The sequence below is a fragment of the Ursus americanus genome, chromosome 6 (genome assembly GCF_024610735.1).
Source record: "Ursus americanus isolate L20-20 chromosome 6, mUrsAme1.1.p, whole genome shotgun sequence".
Classification (NCBI taxonomy): Eukaryota; Metazoa; Chordata; class Mammalia; order Carnivora; family Ursidae; genus Ursus; species Ursus americanus.
Window position 1 is genome coordinate 42,357,551 of NC_142132.1, and position 21,506 is coordinate 42,379,056.

At 44.0% G+C, this 21,506-nt stretch overlaps 1 protein-coding gene across 1 annotated transcript in view; it reads left to right on the plus strand.

The window, feature by feature from the left end:
• The window catches only part of GRID1 (glutamate ionotropic receptor delta type subunit 1), a 685,250-nt gene that overhangs the window by 650,310 nt on the left and 13,434 nt on the right, over positions 1 to 21,506 (plus strand). The window contains exon 14 of the mRNA XM_045783660.2: positions 18,586 to 18,752. Coding sequence (XP_045639616.2) covers positions 18,586 to 18,752 — 167 coding nt within the window. The remainder of the gene's footprint in view (positions 1 to 18,585; positions 18,753 to 21,506) is intronic.

Genomic DNA, 21,506 nt, shown 5'->3' on the forward strand with positions numbered 1-21,506 from the left:
CTCTTTTACACCAAAGTAATGAGACACATACCTGACACCCATTTTTAAAAGCCTTACCTGTCCTTCCATGCCCTAGCAAAGGTTTCTTAAGTCTCTGATTTTACCTTTTTGACTTCCAAACTACTGAAAATATCAATTAAAGAAATTTCGAGATGCAGAATTGGGCACGCAAGTGATTCAGATTTATATGATAATAACTTTGTCATATGAAATCAGTGTTGTTGGTGGATTTTTTTTTTTTTTTTTTTTTTTTGGATCAACACTACCAGGTCATATCCAGTGTAACCCAGTTTCGGTGCAGTGTCAGGGCTGACCTGGCCTGCCAATTTATTAAGCCTTTCCATAAATCAGACCTAATATTTAATAACATTGTCAAATAGAATACAGTGTTAATAGTTCAAATGTCAATCTTCACAGCTCATTGAGCTCTTCGAATAAATAGACAAGTAGCTTGTTTCAGACCCTGTGGCTAGAGATAGTATTTTTCAGAGGGAAGTAGCTTTTGAGTCCAGCAGTCCTAACAGAAGGTGGTTTTTTCCACTCAGTAAATATCGCTGAGGTCATAAAGTGTGAATGCAAATGGAGGAAGAAAACAGGCCCACAAATCTTATTTATTTCCACACTGATCTAATGCTTGCCCTGGACCAGATTGGGTATCACCCATCAGCCCCTGTGTTTTGTCCCTTCCCCTTGCTCTCTTCTCTATGGCAAGGGCTGCTCCCACGCTCCCAGTGCATACACTCTCTGCTGAATGTCAGGGACTGTACCCTGTGGCAGAAAAGGATAGGGTCAGGAACCATACCCTGAGACAGGAAGGTCCTTCTCGGGGTCCCCAGAAGGACTGCAGCCTTCCATGGGAGGACAAGGAACTTTGGTGCCCCACAGTGCTCTTCATTTGGAAGGAGCATGGTGAGGAAAGCATCCTGGTTTCATGGCCTGCTGGGAGTTCCTACTGAGTAGGGGGAAGAAGCTTCTACGGAATGGTACTACTTTGTATTTTGCGGGATGCTGGGTGCAATGATCAGGAAGATTTGGCCAAGTTGATCAAAGGGACTCTTGATGTGGGTCTGGCCCCCTGGAAAAGGGACTGGTACAAACCAGACAGCCCTGTGCAGAGGAAAGGAGCAACAGGCTCTTGGCAGCAGCCACAGGCCTAATAGGCCGGCCTTCCAAGACACATATTTTGTTCTTTGTCTGCTTCTGAGTCAATGCAGACCAAGGATTCCATATGCCTCCTTCCTCCTAAAATACTCACATTGGATAACTATTCATCTGAATATCTTTTGTATTTGCTCAAAAGCACCATATCTATTTTTCAAGTTGGATAGTCTCTTCTCTTTATTTGTTCATTTATTCACTTACTCATCCATTCAAGAAATGTAGTCTGAATAGCTTCTGCCTAGGAGTTTGGAGATGTGAATTTAAGTTCTACTTTTGGCTTAATTTAATCTGTGGCTTGTCTTTGGTCAAGTGAATTCACCTCTTGAGCTATCTGTGAGACTGAGAAGGGCCTTCCCAGATTAGTCGTGAGCTTATCAATGCATTAAGCAGAAAGTGTCCAGTAAAGTAGCATAAGTTGACTTTTGGTAGACGTCAGCAAACTGCCTGGGCACCTACTATTTGTTATGAAAAGAAGATAACAAAAATATAAAGACAAATAGCGCATAGTCCTTTTATGAAGTATAATTGAAATACAAGGAAATCCACAGGTACTGTTTGTTTCATGGGTTTAGACAATTGTATACAATGTGTAATCAACACCCAAAACAAGTTTTGGAAGCTCTTCATTATTTTGGAAAGTGTTCTCATGTCACTTTCTGGATGCTTCTCCCTATCCCCAGAAGCAACCACTTACAACTTTCTAGTAACACAGATTAGGTTGCCCTGTTCTTATAATTCTTATAAATGGAATAATATAAAATGTGTGTACTTGTGTTCAGTTTCTTTCACGCAGTGAAACACCGATGAGTTTAAGTTGTGGGTCTCAGTACTTCTTTTTCTTTCTTCCTTTTGAGTAGCATTCCATTGTCTGCATAAACCTCAATGTGTTTATCCATTCTCTAGTTGACATACATTCAGTTGTTACCAATTTGGGGCTAATAAGAACGTATGATCATTTTTATACAAATCTTCTGCAGAGGTATGTTTCCACTTTTCTTTACCAAATACAGAAGAGTGAAATTCCCGGGTCATGGGGTAGATGTGTGTTCACCTCTCTAAGGACCTGCCTAAACCCCTTCCACCTCTATTTTACACTCCCACTAGTAATACCTGACTTATATACTTGTAAGCTCCGGTTGCTGGACATCCTAACCAACATTTAGTGTTGTAGTCTTTTAGACTGTGGACAATTTAGTGGATGTGAAGGATGGTTCTAGGTAGTTTTGCCACAGACATCTCGCTGCAAGCATTTTCATTGCAAACGTTTTCGCCACATAACTAATTGGCCGTCAGGCAATTTTGCCCTAAAAAATAAAATAACTGGTTGACAGTCTGGTTTCATTTCTCCATTGAAAAATTTTCCTTTTTTATATTATATAAATCTCAGCTAGCCCTCATAATGGTCTATACAGTAGCATGTAGAGATGGTGGTCTTAAAATAGTGGATGATGACAAATCCGTCTGTTGACTGGATAGAAAATACAGTGATAACACTTACTGGAAGTGTGAAATAAGGGAGTGTAAAGCCAGATTGCGCTCTAGACTACACTAGAAAATGATGACAGATCAGTTACAGTGACCACAAAGCTCCGTTACAAATGCATTACGGCATTAGCATCTCTTCCACATTTTCCATAGAACGTCGGAGCATCTGTCAGGGGACACGTGACACTCTGCCAAGAAGGAACAACAGTGTGGAAGGCTCTCGTCATGCAATACAAAGCTCAGTGACCAATATGCATCCTAGTATTTGGAAAACCGATATCTGTCTTCATGAAGGAAGAAATTAATTTTATTAATTTTTTCATGTTTCATTATGTCCTTTTTAATGTCCCTCTTTTCTTTTTCATTATTTCATCTTTTACAGCAAAATTGCCTTATGGACAATTAGTTATGCGGCGGAAATGCTTTTAGCAAAGAGGTCTTTGGCAAAGATGCTTGTGGCAAAAATGTGGACGTGGTGAAGGATATCCCGTTTTTTAATTAGCGTTCTTTTGGTGGCTAATGATGGCTAGCACTCTTTCATGTGCTTATTGGCCATCCACATAGCCTCTCTTTCTCTCTTTTTTTTTAAATTTAAGTTCAATTAGCCAACATATAGTACATCATTAGTTTCACATAGCCTCCTTTGAGAAGTGTGCGCTCAAGTCTTTTGTTAATTTTTACTGGGCACTGCAGCTGTTCGTTATAGATTTAGATGAGTTTTCAGTTTATTCTAGGTATAAGTCCTTGATCACATATAAGTACTGCAGTTATAATTTCCAGTCTGTAACTTGCCCATTCACTTTCTTAATGGTGTTTTTTAAAGAGTAGAATTTTTAAATTTTGATAAAACCCCATATATCAGGGTTTTTTTTTTTCTTTTATGGTTTTAATGCTTTTCGTGTCCTGTCTAAGAAAGTTTCCCACCTTAAAGTTGCACATTTTCTTCTAGAAGATTTTTTACATTTATGACATCTATTTATGTTTACATTTACATTGCATATCAAATTAGCTTTTGTATATGGAATAAACAAGTGGTCCAGGTTCTCTTTCTCCCCCCATACATATATTCAATTGATCTAGCACCATTTATTTTAAAAAAAATTTTTTTAATTTAAAAGAAGTGTTTACTTAACAAAGAGAATAGATGTGTTGATTAAAAATTAACTGGCCAAGTATTTGTTGGTCTATTTCTGGATTCTTTATTCTGTTCCATTGATTTATATATCTGTTCTTATGCTAGTATAAAAGTGTCTTGATCACTATAGCTTTATAATAATTCTAATAATTCCTTAAATCAGGTAGTATAAATCCTCTGACTTTATTTTTCTCTTATAAGAGTATTTGAGCATTTCTAGATCATTTCCATTTAAATTTTACAATCATCCTGTGAGATTTCTTCAAAAATGCTTGAGATTTCGATACCTATTACACTGAATCTATAGATCATTTGGGGGAAAATTGGTATCTTCCCAATATTGAGTCTTCTAATCCACAAATATAGCTTTTCCTTTCAAAACACCAACTTTTGACTTTATTGATTTTTCTCTGTTATATTTTATTGATTTCAGATTTTTTTGTTAAATTTTTTTCTCCTGTTCAATTTGCTTTTAATTTGCTCTTACTTCTTCTTGCTTCTAAATGTCGAAATACTCTTTCCGGACATAAGCATTTAAAGCTATAAATTTGCTTCTATGCACTATGTTAGCTGAATCCCATGGATTTTTATGTGTTGTGTTTTCATTATCATTAAGCTCAAATTATTAAGTGTCACACTTAGTCTTTTTCTTTATAGTGTCCCTGTTGAGTTCTGGAGGACAGCAAATGGCTGTGATTTGAAGAGGCTATGGGGAGAGAGAGCGGGGAGTTATTCTGTTTAGTGAGGTTGAGGAAAGCTTCCATGACATGATTTCTGTCATAAATGCACATTTACAATCCAAACACCTCAATTCCTTCTCAGTTTTGAGGATACAAGGGTGAGAATGTGTGGGAAAACTGGCAAGCAGGAAATCAAATACACAGAAAAAGAAGGGAAACCAGTGAGGCAAAAAAGACAGTTGAATGCCAGGCGAACAAAACCCATTTTTCTTTCTATGGAATGTATAGTTTCCTTGTAGGAGAATGAAGACAGTGGTGTTTTCCCTGCTGAACAGTTGCTGCCTACAGAAGCCCTCCCTGGGATCTTGGGCTTAATTCTAAGTGTCTTGACCATGTAATATACCTGAAACTTCTTCGTTCGCATGCTTTGATTCTGTGGCCCAACCCAACTCCAAGTGCTCTAAGGTTGAATGTTCCCAATCCATGCCAATGTTTAAAATAATAAGAGCTTTTAAGAGGAAATCTTAGGTTGTACATTTATAATTTAAACGTAATATAGCACCATTAAGAAAAGCTTAAAATATTCCTAAAAATAAGTAGAGAAGAATCAGCCAAACTTTTTTTTTTCATCGCCTAAATAAGGTTCCAGGGACTCTTGTGTATACTTCTGTCTGGTCTTTTTTGAATCTCAACAAAGATTTTATAGAATTATGATGTTCTAGAAAATATATTTTATCCTGTGTTTTTCTAATACTATTATAAAACTTCATAAATATTATTTTAGTGGCGAATTAATATTTCATCAAATAGGTGTAAAATAATTTACTTAAACATTTTCTTCTTGATTGTCATTTGGACCATTTCTAAGTTTTCACAAATATAAATAACAGTATAATGAACATCTTCAGGTGTAATGGTTTTTTAGTTACTACATTTATTCTTTAGATCGAAGTCTCAAAAGTAGAATTACACTGTCAGAAAAGGATATACATATTTAAAACACTTGACAAAATATTGCTGAGTGTTGCCGAAAGTAGAACTTTGAATAAATTACATTCTTATCTTTGGGATCAGAAGAATACTCAGGTTTCAGAAAATTTTTTTTCTCATCAAATCCTTGTGGATTTATCTTTAGTAGGAAAGATCTTTTTATAAATTGGTATTTTTTCCCTACTTTTCTCATGTCCTGTATTGTGATTTTTTCCCCCTCCTTTCTTTTTCTTTTTATATAGGTACATATATATTTTTGCTTTATTTTGCTTTATTATTCTAGGAACTGGAGTAAAGAAGAAATCACTTTCTTTTCAACTCATTTTTTTTTCCCCTTGGACTACCTTAGATATTGCTATCAATGATCCATGGATTTTGGTGGGTTTGAGAAAATTAAGATCATGATTAGATGTTTACCTTTATTTAATACTCAGAATTGATACACATACAGACCCCTTCCTCAACTGTGTATTTCTGCAACAATTTACTGTTTGAAATATTTGGTCTCTTATTCATTCATTCATTCATTCATTCATTCACTTGTTTATGAGTACTGAGCTCAGTTAATATGTAAAAGTGGGCTTGATACTTTCCTCCTAAAATTGAGTTGAGTTGGTGTAAGGCCAAAATGAAGACAAAGGCTGATTTTGGACAGTATGTTCTTTCAAACATAAAAAAATGTTTGTTTCCTTTCTTACTTTATCCATGGCTTTCCTTCTTTCCACTGGGGCCTGGGGCCAGTGTTTGGATAACCAGGAGATTAATATAAGGTGATGGCTACCATTAAAGAGACCTGGGATGGCTCAGGTGTGGTGATAAGTTTCTGCTATGCTTTAGCTCCCTTATGCTTTAACACAACCTGTTTATTAATGAGAAAACCGAAGTTCAAGGAGGACAAGGGACTTCCTGCAAATCAGTCTTGAAGTCAGGTTGGGACCCGGGGTTTGAGCTCAGTATTTTTCTCACTCTAGCATCTGGGTCATTATTTGTGACACATTGCAGAAATGGAGGGAGAGGCATGATCAGAGTAAAATTTTGGCTCCTGCCTCCCTTGCACTCATCTGGAAGCCGGAGTGCTTCCTTTCCCTCCCCCCTCCTTTATACATCCCCATGCTTCCTGCTGCTTAGAGCATCAGTTCCTTTCTTGGTTGGCCAGGCTGGTTCCTAGTTATTCCTCCAGCCTTAGTAAAAGTATTCACTCTTCCGGAGGCCCCCGCTCCCCACCTCATCCCCAGCTCCTCCTCCCCCCAACCCCAGCAGGGCGAAAGGCTCCCTTATCCCACTGTGTATCCTAGAGGTCACCTTCATCGGATGCCACCCCATCCTTAATGCCCTACTTTGATACATCCCCCACTACACTCAGAGGCTCCTTAGGGTCAGGTCTGTGTCTGAATCTTTTGTCTGTCCTCAGGGCCTAGAGCAGAGGTAGGCACAGCCACAAAGCACATGGGCATCCATGTGCATCTATCCTTTTAAAAATCAGACAAAATAAATGCTCAATGAGTAACAAATGAGAGCGTGCAGAAATGTAGGCATGTGCATCTTTCTTCAGCACAGATGAGCAGGATTGCTGGTACCCAGTTACAGAGAGGGCAAGAAGGGGTGGGGAGGGGCAGGGAAGGTAGGGGGGAGCTTAGTCCGTCTCCTGGAGCAGGTTCCCATACAATTGAGTACGTTGGCCCCTTCATAATGCCCTGCTGCTTAATTCTGTTTGATGATGATTGGTTTGGGATAATACAGTCCAAAGATCAAGGAAAGCCCCCACTGTGCCTCTCTTATTAAATTACTCTGCTTTGGGTTTTGAGCATTGCCAAGCAAATCTCGTTATGAATTCTTCAATTACTTTCTTTTGCGATTTTAATAATTTGGTAGGGTAAGCTCTGGAATCAAACCAATATCTGTGCCATCATGCTAACTTTGATTATTTTCAAACTCCTCATTAGAGGGGTGGGAGGATGTTCACTCCCCTTAAATCTGATTTTATTTTTCAGATTTGCTCTGCCCCATAATTTGCTTTGTACCCGGGTCTGATACGCTTCACCTTAGTGCTGGCTGTAAATGTGGGCTGATTCCATTGTATTTGTTCCACTGAGCGTTATTGCTTTGGGTTTTATGATTTAAGTTTTTACATTTTGAATTGAATTGTTTTGTTATTTGATTACATTAAAACCAAGAAGCGATTGCTGATGAAAACAATTTTGATTTATTGCGTCAGCCAGATTGTTGGCAATTTTTGTTTAGCTTATTTTTATTTCCATTTTGTTGGTATAATGTTGTTTGTACAGAAACAAAAAGGGAGAAAGGGAAGAAGGAAAATAACATTCATAAAGAAATTATTCCGTGTGGCATTGTGCTTCTGTACTTTATCTTCACCATTGATGGCATTTTGTGATATTTCTTTGCAAATGAGGAATACAAAAACACAAAAAGGTTGAACAATTTGTCCAAAGATTATTGGATTCTTTCTCTGCCATCCATGTGTTCATTATTGTTACTACTATTATTACCATCACCATCACCATCATCATCATCATCAATAATATAAAACTTATTGGGTAGAAGTACTGGTTTCCCCTGGGATGCGTAGCTCTAATAAGAATCTCTTTACCTTCCAACGTAGAGATACTAAGATTGGCTTTGAACCTGACATTTTGAAATTTTAGTATATGTTTATGTATGTGTGTGAGACACACACACGCACACACACACACACACACAGAGACAGAGAGAGAGCAATGAGGGGTCGATGAACTTAATTCAGGAACAGTAATAAGAACAGTAAAAAACTCTGAAGATCGTGCCTCCCAAGGATCAGATAAGGGAACCAACCAGAAATGGTATGGAGCCTGATGAAGAGAACTCTGAGCAGTGAAATTTGGCATCTCTAGTATTCCAGAACCCTCGTCTGGAAGAGGTCTAGGACCCATTCTGTACAGCCCAGATCTCAGACTGCAGCTTAGTTACACGGGAAGTGATGAGAAGCAATCTCTGCCCTTTCTAGTAAGGGTTCGGCATCCCTGGGCTATGTGACGGGCTCCTATTAGGCAGTGCCCCTGCCAGACCCCTCTGGTGGCAAATCTTTCTGATTCTTTGACTTTACAAAGCCGTACGTCCTGCCAGGTAGAGCTCAGAGTTTGTTCTGTGAGGGATGGGAGTCCATTTCAATCTCTTTGGTTAGAATGTGACCTCTTTTGTAGCTCCTCAAAGTGCTTTCAGGTTATTGTGTGAGCTTTTTCTCTCAAGGCTGACATTTCAGCTAAGGCCATAAAGGAATCCCTCAGCCGCAAATGGGGTTGGGGAATGAGACTCTTCAACATAAAACCCACAGATGGCCTCCCAACACTTTAAGGGGTTGTCTTTAATATTAATTATGATCACACACAATTTTATTACTTCTCTCTCCTTCAGGCACAGTCCGAGTTGCTAGTTCCCAACACCTTTTATGGCTAAAGAAACAGTGAGAGGAAGTGGCTGCAGATGGCAAAACCACCCTGGCCTCGGGGGGGTAGTTTCATGGGTCTCGTTTGAACTTTGTCTCAATGAAGTCAAATGCTCAGTTAAAGCAGCCTAAGTGTGGTGAGTAGAGTGAGGGATTTGAGTTAAGAAGAACTGGGTTTGGAAGTTAACTGACTCCTGAACAAAGTTAATCTCCTCTGACAAACAGGAATAATAATCCTGGGTCTTCTTGCAGTTACTGTAAAGTTTAGAGGAGATGTGAAGGGATGGGTGCAGTGTCTGATAGAGTGTATTTTAACAGCGTAGTTCTCAAAGTGTGGTCGTTGGACCAGCAATATCAGCATCGTCAGAACATGTTAGAAGGGAAATTCTTGAGCCCTACTTTAGATCAGACACTGAGGGAGGGGAGCAGGTGGAGATTAGTAATCTGTATTTGAACATACCCTCCAGGGGAATCTTATGCCCTCTTAAGTTTGAGAACATGCATTTGAACAAGTGGTATTTATTATTATGATTTTTTTTAAGGTTTTATTTATTCATTTGGCAGAGAGAGAGAGACAGCCAGTGAGAGAAGGAACACAAGCAGGGGGAGTGGGAGAGGAAGAAGCGGCTCCCAGTGGAGGAGCCTGATGCGGGGCTCCATCCCTTAACACCGGGATCGTGCCCTGAGCCAAAGGCAGATGCTTAACGAGTGAGCCACTCAGGCACCCCTATGATCGTTGTTTTATTAGAATTAATATTTGATTTTTCCTGAAACTTAGAAAGTGCCTCTTAGAGGCCCAAGGCCCCTTTAATGCTGTCCATGAAGGTCAGCCTCTGGAGGAGCGAATCGGATGGAGAGCGGCAAACGTGGTGTGGGTGCAGGACATTCCAGCCCAGCTTGCTTTGATTCACGGCCCCAGCCTTCCCAGATCCTAACATTCATGCTTTCAGTTCTTCACTGATTACTTTATCAGCACCAGCTGTATACCACTACCAGGGCAGTGAACAGGACATGCGTGGCCGTGGGACTTAACATTCCTTCGTGTGTGTGTGTGTGTGTGTGTGCGTGTGCGCATGTGCCTATGTGCGTGCATGTGCGCATGTGCCTACGTGCATGTGCACAAAGGGAGTATCTGCACAAGCCCTGGGCTTCTTCATAGGATGCTTGACCTCGTGCTTGTCCTCTGCGCTGCCTGAATTCATGTATTCTTGAGTCGGTTCCCAACTCTAGGATGACATTTTTCATTCTGTATCCTTTTCTCTTTGTAATCTATTTTGTATCTAAGCAAACCAATTTACTCTTTCTTTTAGATCATTCTTAATCTTTCCCATGGAAAAACTCAGATTAGATTGTTGTTTATCATGGTCCTTGGACAATTTAAAGTTTTGACAAATCATTGAAAATCAATGTGTCCCTTTGCCCTGCTGGGAAGGTTGTTTATGAAGCCCCTGGTTTTGCTGATCGTGTGCAGTTTTAGACTTTGAGGAAGGAGCCATTGATTCTTCTAAGTTAGGACTTTTCTTTTTCCTTCGTACCGAACCAGCTCCCTTGGAGATGCGAGAAACCGTCTCCCGCTAGAACAATATTTGAGTCACTAAATAAGACTGTTTCTCCCTGAGTGTTAGAAGCCCAAAAAGGGAATGTAGCCATAAAGTTTCCATAGGGTCAGGTGCTGGAGGCAGACATCATTAACAAAAACTTGACCAGAATCTGGCAGCAGAAGAGAAAAAAATCAGTATGATGACAGAGACAGCTGCTCAGGCAGCTCTGTGTGGCTCTTCGGGCTACTGAGGTTGAACTTTTGATGTGGGAGAGGGGAAGGCCATTTGCAGTCAAGGAGACCTGGGGAGACATTCAATCTCACAGTAGCTGATTCTGTGGTCTTGGGCACGGTCCTTTTAGAGCCTCAGTCCTCTTGGGAAATGGACAATTTGTGCAGTGGACGTTTATCCTGAAGTTTCTAGTAAGAGAATGGGTGTGAAAGCCCCAAGTAGAGTACTTTGCAGGAAGAAGGTGTAAAGTGTAACTTACCTTTAGTGTTTGTTTTCAGTAGTCTTGCTCTCTCAACTCTATGGCTTCCACTCCTCTGTTTAGTGCCCCAACCTGAGGCCCTAGAGCCATAATACTCTTCCCTTTCTAAACCTGTTCTCAAGAGAAGATCAGAAATTAATTGACACAGAGGTCTGTATCACAGGATTTCTTAGCTTTAGCACCCATCAGCACCGCCTGGAGAGATTATTAGACGGTTGGGCTCTACTCCCAGAGTCTCTTAATTCAGTGGGTCTGGTATGGAGCCTGAGAATTTATATTTCATATTAAGTTCTCTTATTAAGTTCTGCAGCTGATGCTGCAGGTTCAGGGAACACACTTTGAGAACCACTGGTCTATGTCATAGACTTTGAGGATGTTAAAGCTGGAGAAGACCTTAAAGGTGATCTCGGCTTGTCTTCCATTTTTACAAATCAGTAGTGAGTGGGTAACTGGGCCAAGACGGTGACCCAGGCTGATAGTCCTTCTAACTTACCAGGCTGATGACTGAGGACAATGTCAAGTGTTATTTTCCCCAAGGCATTTGCATTTTAATGAGGGTCCAAACTCTAAGCTATAAGGATGATGCTGGTGACGATTATCATGATCATGAGGTCTTATTCTTTGAGTTCCTTCCATGCATGAGACACCTTCCATGCTGTCTGTTCCTGTGATGAGCCTGTTAGGTGGGCTTGCTATTCCTGCCTTCGAGATGAGGTCATGCAGACTTAGTTTCAGATGGCTGGCCAAGGACGCTGGAGGAAGGCTTGGTCTGCCTGTGTGCAGACCCTTGCTTCACCGACATACCACACCTTGCTCCATGTGAAATGAAGTTGAAGAGTCTATAAAGGAAGTTAAGGAATCAAAGAGAAGATAATATAAGAGTAAGGACATTGGTGGCCTGAGGAATCATGTGCCATTCATTCTCTGTACCCCTTGCTGTGCTCCTCACAATTGACTGTGTTACTGTAGGATACAGGAATACAAGGATGGGACAGGCAATCACTGCAGACATCTTGCAGGCCTAATGCCTGGCCATCAGGAGCCATTTTATGCCACTGTAGCCTCAGGACATTTCCCTTTTCCCTGTCCTCTTGTTCAGGTAATGGGCAGCGTCACTGGGACCACCATGACAAACCTGCAGCATTGCCCTCATACCTGTGCTCATGTCCACACACACACACACACACACACACACACACACACACACACACACACACATAGGACATCCCTGTACCAGATGAACTTGTCGCCTCTTTTGTTGTGTTTTCTCATGGTCCAGCTCCATCCCTCCACACTAGTCTGAAGCCAGGAGCCAAATTGACTGTGTGCCCCATGGACACTTGAGAAGCACAGTTGTAATGCTAATTGTGGGAATGTTCGGTTGCCATCGCCCCTCCCATGGAGCCTCTGTGGTTTCCTGCTTTTGCTGGTCCAGGGGCTGCTCCTGCAGATGGTCATTGTCTCTCATCCCTTGGGTGACATGTTTCCTTATGGTCAGTCTCCTGAGGTTGGCTTGTGAATGCCTCTGAGAGTCCTACTGACTCTCTGCCCTACATCTGCACGTTGTTTTGGACAACCTAGCCATTGTTCTGACCAGAAGAGACAGGCTCCTTACCGGCTGACAGTCTGCTTATCTTAAACCCTTGGTGGCTCTCCAGGCACTTGGTACCCGAGTTCACTTCTCTGTTCCTTCCCTGCTGCCTGTGGTACTCACACACACACATTCTCATGTACGCACACTCACTCACACACATACACCACAAGCTCCCACAGAGCGTGTTGTTGACTTGGTCAAGGTGGAGGAAGGACTGGCGGGTGGGGGGAGTGGGTGGGAAGAAGGATGTTCCCTTAAGAGCTGACAGAGTGGTCTTCCAAATCAAGCTGAGGACTGCAGAAAGGAGGAGACCGAGCTTGCATTGAGCTCTCACTATTGCCAGGCACGGTGCATTGTGCCCTGTAATGTCACACTCAGCATAGTCCTCCAGGAAGCATTTTTAGTACCCAAGATTGTAGGTTCACTGAAGAGCTGGGGTGTGGCCCTGGGTTTGTCTATGTCTAGACCTCTACTCTTAACACTACACTGTGCTCGAGGAAGGAGGCCGAGCTAAAACTCGCCCCTTGGACAGCTGCCGTCACAGAAGAAATGCTTGCCAAGCTGCAGAAAACAAAGGCAACACAGCAGATTGAAAGAAACCACTAAAGTCACCTGTGATGGCATCACCCCAAGATGACCGTTGTTGGTATTTGGTGCTTGGTTTTGATTCATCATAAACAGAAAAACATTATTTTTACATAATGATTTAAAAAGGTTCCCACAATGCAAATACTCCAGTGTAACAGATTCTTTTGTACTAAGCAGCGTAATACTGGTTGTCATTGATTTAGCATCTACTATATGCCAGGCAAGGCCCTAAGCATGTCACATTTATTGAGGGGTTTAATCCTTATCAGAACTCTGTGATGTATGGACCATTTTGCCTCCAGGAGAACTGAGGCCCAGAGATGTTAAGCAACTTCCCTGCACTCACACAGCCAGCCAGCAGTGGAGCTGGGATTCAGATCGATATGTTGGAGTCGAGAACCTAGGCTGGTCCTTGTTTATCATGGACAGTCGTTTCCCTTAGCAACCAATGCTCTCTTAAAACTCCATAGTAACGGTAATGTAATATTCCATCATTTGATACTATCATTACCCAGTTGATTCTCAAGTGTTGAACATTTAGATCATTTCCAATGCTTGCTAGTTTAAACAGTATTACTCGGAAAATCTTTGTACCAACATCTTTTCAGAAACTGAATAATTCCTTAGGATAAATCCCTAGGGGTGCAATTGCTGTGTATGCACATTTTAAAAGCGTTTGAATCTCCCCACCAAATTGCCATTCCAGAAACATCATGCCAGCCCACATTCCTACCAGCAGACTGTAAGATTGTCCTTTTCTCCGCAGATGGTCTGGGTTTTCACTGTGCATCTTGTGAGTTGGTACAGTGCATAATACAGGTGTGATTGTAGCCGGGGTTCAGGCTTTGTGTGGCAATGCATTGGCAGTTTGTGAATGCGACCATAGGAGCTAAGACTTGGGACTCTTGAGAGGGCCAAGCTCTGCTTTGTTGGGGCGAGGAGTGGAGGCAGGGCGAGGAGTGGAGGCAAGGAGAGGCACTGGGCATGGCCCTGGATGGTGAACGCACCATTGAGTGTCCAAGGAGTCCCTGATATCCTAACAACCCCAACCAGAGACAGACAATGTGGGTCCCCGTGATGTCCATCTCACAGAATTTCAGCAGTTCCACAAGCCATCTCTGTTTGCAAAGCTGGAGAAGGACAGCTTTGAGTGTTCTGTCACTAGCAGCATTGCCCTGGGAAGGGCTCAGTGGGCAAGGACACTGGGAGCAATTTCCCCACTGCCCCCCTTCCCAAGTCCAAGCGGGGCAGAGGGGAGAGCCCAGGCTTCTTTGGAGCCAGAAAGACAGGGACCTCACCTTGACCTGGCTCTGCCATTCATGATCGGGGTTTGTTTGGGGAAAGTCACTTTCTTTCTCTGAATCTCAGTTTCTTTGTTTGTAGAAGGGGATTAATGTTTGGCCCTTCACAGTTATACCAGGGATGGAAAAGGAATTGGGTTTCTGAAGGTCCCGGCACTCAGCAGGGACTCGACACCTCCCTTGTCCCTGGCACTGCAGACACCTGATTTCCTTCAGCGCTTCCTTTCCAATAACATCTGTGTTTGATGTTCACAGTACCCGCATTCTTGTTTGGGGGAACAGTGTGGTGGTTTGCCCCTTTCCAAAAGCAGTTAGAATGGTGTAGAAGAGCATAATGAAGTTCTTGCCTCCAAGGCAAGAACTCTTGTCTCTGGAAGTCGGTGCTCCAAGTGAGTTCTGGGAAGGGCGAAATCCGTGGTGCAATGAAAGACAATGCAATCTCATTTTATTATCAGTGTGGAGCAATGACGAGTGAGCCATCTTATATTCCAGCTCACTCTTGGCTTCGTTTGTGGTGCCCCAAACTTCCTCCAGCCATAGAGGCTGATCCCATTCCCCCAAATGTTGGGAAGGGTGCTCTAAGTGCTAGGGCCAGGCACCTCATGTCTCCATCCTTTTCCATTCCTTGGTGTTCCAGCGTGTGTGCAATGGGGCAGAGCAAACCTCAGGGAAGGGCTGGGATCCTGTTTGCTAAGAGGCTTACAGGGAGATAGGTCAGGGGTGGCCTGTCTCCCTGCTGCTATCCTGACATCCTGGGGATGGAGGTCCAGAGACCTTTGACTTTCTCTAATATGGAAGCTGTCCTTTTCCTCCTGTTCCTGGGTCTTCACATCTTTTCATTTTGTGTCTGAACCTTGTGCCTTTCTTTTTCCTTTTAGGGAAAGGAGAAAATGAAACAAAGCAAAATGTTTAGATGCAGCCCAGGAAAATAAGGGTTGTATTTGGGTAATGTCTGGGAAATTGGAGAGCCCTGCCAGGCCTCTGTGTTCTGTCGATGGGCAAGGGCACACAGGGGAACAGAGATCAGACTTGGTGCCTATGTGGTGTGTGATTACAGAGACTGTGTCACAAGATTAAAGAAGAACTTTTAAGCAACTTGTCCTAAGAATCACTAATACCATTCCATTATGTAATAATCCTATCCATCTTCTGGCATATTACATTTCACATGTCTACAGAGCAGTTATAATACTGTATCCATCCTATGGTTTTCCACTACTTGCCTTTTGCATACCTATGCTTCTTCATATACATATATTTCTTTTTTTTTCATATACGTATATTTCTGTATATATGTATACACACACACACACACACACACACACACACACACACACCAGACTTTGTGGATAAGCAGCACAGAAGAGGAAGGTGGATAGGGGCCCGTGGAAAACTGTTTCTGACCCTATGAGGGAGAAGCATATCTTAGAATTTTGTTGGGGGGGGGGGCTGTGTGGAGCTCATTCTACATGGGGACAAGAGGGTCCATATCAGGGGACATAACCATGATGGGTGGGGTGTTTAGGCTCCTTATAGCTGGAATCTGAAATGTTCCTGAGAGCATAGCCAGATCTAAGAAGGCTCTGTGTCATACAGGGTGTATGACCCACCAGAAAGATGGAGAGCATCTGCAAGGTCTAGAAAGTTACCCTGGGAAGCCTAGGGAAGGTTATGGTGCTGCATTTTACTCGGTATGGGGCTAAGCGGAGAATGTAGGAAGCTCCGGGATGCTGAAGAGGTGAGGCAGGGGTTGGGAAGGGAGAGTATTTCATAAAGATAGAGCGCCACTGAGGCTGGAGCTTCCGTACTGGCCCACATACAAGATGGGGCACACCGGCCTCTCCAGATCTCCCTGTTTGGGCATTGTCTGAGAGATTTGGGACCAGCCACATGCTTCTTGAAGCAGACAGAGGAAACATAATAGTAATTAGTCCCTGTTTACAAATGGGGAGACTGAAAGTCTGGGGTCACTTGGCAGCTCGAGAAAGAGAACTACTTTCCCCTCTTTTCTCGATTGCCTTCCTGATTAGCAGGGGTTTGCAGCTGAGACATCATTAGCATCGCTTCTCTGTGTTTCCTGCCTTCTCAGCTTAAGCCAGAGAGATGATAAATGCTTCCTTCAGGCAGCTGTGTTCACCTGTCACTGAGTCCCAAATGGAGCCACCCATGCTTGTGGCTTGAAGGAAGCAAAGTACCCCCATAGAATGGCCATGCCAGGCTTTTGTCAGAGTCGGTTTCCACTCAATCGGGGCCATCTTATTTCCTTTTCCTTCTTGGAACATCACTTGAAAGGTGGAAACGAACCTGATCTTAATTCTTCCTTCAACATGACATGCCCTTTTGGAATCGTACAAATAACAATGTCTGATTGTCATGTTGAATTGTGAGCATGGATGTGAAATCCTCCAAAGTCAGACGGAAGCCAAATATTAGGTCATAAGTCAACATTTTGCTGAGAAACTCGGATACTAAGAGGTTGAAAATTTATATCTTTTCATGAGAAGACTCGTTTGCCAGCAGGAAAAAATTTCAAAGACTGTTATCTTCCCATGTGGAGGGAGAGAGATGAGTGTAATTTTGCAGCCAGGGTCAAAGTCCTTTAGGGACTTCTGAAATTGGCTTGGCCAAGGAGTGCGGCTTTGATGTCATATTTGGATTGCTCCCTGAGGTGAGAGTCCACGAGTGGCACGGGTGCGTGTGTCAATTCTTACAAGGTCCTTGGGCAAGACTGTGTGAATGGTTAGGAGCAGCCTCTTCCTGTCGGTGGGGGTGAGGGGAATGCCACGCTCTACCCACAAATCCTTTTGATGGAAAACTTCTGAAGATAAAATGAGCTGTTTTGGCCCATGGGCGCGTTGGGTCCTAAAAGAAGTAAAATCTTGACTACATTCATCTAAGCAACTATGGCACACTGTGGAAAGTCTCGGTGGACATGAAGACAGAGCTGACGCGAGAGATCAGAACAATGCCCATGACGATGTGGCCCAGCTTGTAGCGTGCCAGCTTGGCCTCTTATTGTCCGCCATGCTCCAGCCCTGCCACCAAGCCCAGACTCAGGCCTCCCCGCACCTACTGTGCACTGTGGGAGGAGGGATGGAGTGGTAAAGAGGAGTCTGTGTGCTCACTATAGAATTAAAAGCAGGCACTTGGCTACATTAAGAACATTATGCTCTATTTTAAGCCGGTCAAATGACAATGTCTAGTTTGCATCTCCTTCCAAGAAGCAAAGCAACTCACATTTCTTCTGAGTGCCCAAACTCCAGGCAAAGTTAGAATGAAGGCTCAGGATAAAACAGAAGGTCTGCTGTGGATGGGTGTGATGGAGTGGGACTTCAGTGTGACTCCAGACAGGTTCCTGATGGAGTATTCTGCCGCCATTGCATTGAGACAGGAACCTGCTCCTAGGGGGGTGTGTGTGTGTGTCCATGTGCGTATATGTGTGAGTGCATTCCCACACACGTATGCTTGTGTGCCTTTGTGTCTGCGCATGCATGCATATATGTATGCATATAAAAATGTGTGCATGCGTGTGTGTATGTGTACATGTTTGTGCATGTTCGTATGCATAGGGACACTCTTGTGTGGGCAGTGAAAGGCAAGTGGCAGAAACGCAGTCTGGTGCCATAATAATCAGGACCCTGTCCGTGATGGGTTCTTCCCTATGCATAGCAGGTTTGTGACATAGTTATTAAGTCATGGCCACTCAGGGTCACTAAACCTAGGGCCACCTTCCACGTTCACCCTAAGCAGGGTTCCGTTGGGTTCTAAGTAGAAATACTAAATGGGGACTATTATGCTCCCCCCTAAATCTCTGATCATAAAACCTCAATTCCCTGGGTCAGCCTTTCTGCACTTTCCAAGGTGAGCCTGCTAATCTGAGGATGAGGTCCTTGCCACTGTGAGCAGGTGGCTAGCCTGAGAAAGGAAGCTCTCCTTCCCCACCTCTTTGTGTGACGTGAGCTGCCCTGGGGCCTACTGGAGGCAGCATCATGGCCTTTTATGTCTAAGCACAATGAGTGGCATCAGCCGGCAGGCGGAATTTGTCAGAAAATAGGAGGAGAGCTTGCAGTACTGGCTGACGGGGGGCACGTAGGAGGGTCCTGCACATCCCACCATTGCAATACTCACCGCTCAAAACTGATGCAGGCCTGCCTGACTTCATGGTGATTTTGGTCTTTCAGGCAAAGAAGGGGAACTACGCCTTTCTGTGGGATGTGGCGGTGGTGGAGTACGCAGCCCTAACGGATGACGACTGCTCCGTGACTGTCATTGGCAACAGCGTCAGCAGCAAGGGCTACGGGATCGCCCTGCAGCATGGCAGCCCCTACAGGGACCTCTTCTCCCAGAGGTAGGCACTGCCACCCAAGGGGGGCTTGGAGGATTACCTTCTTTTAGGAGACGAGAGCCAACAGAAACTTGTTTCTTCATCACTTTTCCTCAACCCTGACTGTGTACCAGCATGCACTGCTCCCCCCAACCCCATCTAGTCCCGCGCCAGCCCGGGATAAAGAGCAAGTATGTGGTCCCTTTCCATCGGTGGGAGCTGTGATGTGGGCAGGGGATGCCGGCCCAGGGCAGTCAGTGCAACGGAGAGGATTTTCTAGGGGTGGGGAAGGGCAGAGGAAAGCAACCGACCAGCCCTCCGGAAGGCCAGAGAGGACTTTCCAGAGGAAGTGACACCTGGACCTAAAGGATGAGCAGGAGTTAGCCAGATAGGACCAGTTATTTCAAATTAAGTGAATAATTAATTGGTCCTCACAAGGACCCAATGATTACTTATTATAAGTAACAGAACTTCCAAAATTGGCTTTCAGTGGGAAAAGTCAATGTGGGAAGAGTCAATGTGGAGTCTTGAAAAGAAGTGTGGTCAGAGAACAGAAGACTCTGTCTTCATGTGCTCACGGGCTGAGGAGGCCGGTGCTCTCTGCTGGGGCAGGCGAGGGACCTGCCTTCCACAGCAGAGTGGACGGTGGCTCATCGCCTGCCTTCTCCCCATCCCCCCAGATCAGCTTCCTGGTAATTAATACTAGCAAATGGTAGATGTGCCTTCCTTCTCCTACCTTCTAGGTGTGGGTTGAGGCTTTGTGATCATGAGCCCCTGAGCCTAAACCCCATGAGGGACAGGCTGAGAAGAATACCCTATGGCCCAGCCATTCACTGGCTTGTTTGCAAAACTGGGGAAGGGGTAGAACTCATTAAGTTAAATGAGGCTCTGGGGTTTTTTTTCTAGAATTTAATCGAGCATACATTCTGTGCCTCCCTTTGCTCCCTGGAGCAGAGAGATGACCAGGGAGAAGGAGGGGGAGAGTTTTATCAATTGCTCCGATTAAAGGCATGAGGAAGGAATGGCTTCTCTCCAGGATGTGGTTTACATTGGGGTTCTTGAGGAGTACCCCAGTTGGTTTTCTGAGACGGGAGGCTCAGGGCATTCCATACACCGTCAACCTGTGAGCACCTTTCTGGAACAGATGGTAAGGGAGCTGGTGGGGCCAATGCAGCAGCAGCAGCAGCAGCAGCAAGACAGCTCATGTGACCCAAAATAGCAGTCATGGGAGCACAGGGTCCCCAGTGAGGGAAGCTTAGGGTCCCCATGTACTTGAACTGTCCAGAGATCTCCCAAAGAGAGAGAGAGGGCTTGCTTACCGCCTGGATTGTTCAGTGAGTCAGCAACAGAAGGCTCAAACCTGATCAGGGCGAAACCTAAGGATATTCAAGTCGCGGCAGGAGCTGAGCGGGGAGAGGGTGGTTCCTCACTTTCAATATTGTAAGGCTTGCTGGGTGCAGAAGTAATTCCATGTCCTTTGTGTGGCCCTAGGGGGCAGTGGACCAGGACCAGTGTGGGGGTGGGGGTCCCAAAATTCAGGCTGGCCCTGGAACAGGCCTGTTCATTATCTATCAGCTCGCTGACCCTGAGATTCTAGTCAAAATTTCTCACAATAGAAACTCTGTTGGCTGCTCCCCCAATGCCAGGAGTGAACATAAACAAAGTGGCTAGTCCAATTCCTGGTTATTCTGGTTATTTCTCTAAGCTTTCATGAGAAGGCCGTGTGCGCTATGACTGTAAGTAAATGTCCCCAGGGGGCTGTGCTGGTCTCCAGAATTGGCTCTATGTTGCAGTCTCTCTTGAGCCGGAAGCTTCCCCTCTCCCCCACCTGGGCGGATGGGTCTCTACTTGGAGGGAACACTCAGACCTTGGGTTGCCAACTTACTGTGGCCAGTGGTTCTTCAAGAGGCTCCGTGGTATGGTGCATACAGAACGTGAGCCCCTAGTTGGGGCACGCCTGAGAGCAGGAAGGGGCAGATCCAGGAAGCAATGCTCCATGCCATTTACAGAAAAAAGGTCTCATATGAATAGGTCCCGGTCTTATAAGGGACTGCTGTTAACTTTCTTTCCCTTAGTCCTGGGAATTTGGCTATTTCCTTGAATACAGATGCATTCCCTTGCTGTGGCAGAGGACATGGTCTATAGGCTACACCTTGTAAATGTGTATGGTAGGGGTTGAGTGCTGTAGCCTGTTTGGGGACCGTGGCATGCAGAGCAGGCATTCAATAAATGTTTAACAGCTTAATAGCCATTTATGCAGCACCTACTGTGTAGCCGGCTCCACAACTATTGACCAAAGGAAAGCACCTGCAATTATATCTGTCTGGAAAAATAGACTGACTGGCTTCAGGAAGTGGCTATTATCACTCCAGCTTACTCATAAGCAGGAGTATAGATTATTCTGGTGTGCATTAGTTTAGCCTCGTTCTAGGACTCATTTGGTGCCCGTGACTTGTTTTATCTTTCCTCTGTTGCTTACATACTTAAATTTTCCTTTTGATTTGTTTGTTTTTATTTTATTCTATGTTTTCCTATAAATTGCCTTCCATTCTTCCTGGGATAATATCAGGCATAAAAACGCATACAATTAAAAGGAGCAGGAAGAAGGCAAGCATCAGCAGAGCTTACAGGCTATTAGGACGATTAAAACAATGGAAAATGATCAGTCCCAACTATGTTCTCCATAAAAGGCCGCACAGGTCAGTACTGGACGGGATAGGGCTGCTGGTCAGCATGGCCATCAGACCACGCCACTGGAACCAGCTTTTAGGGAGCTCT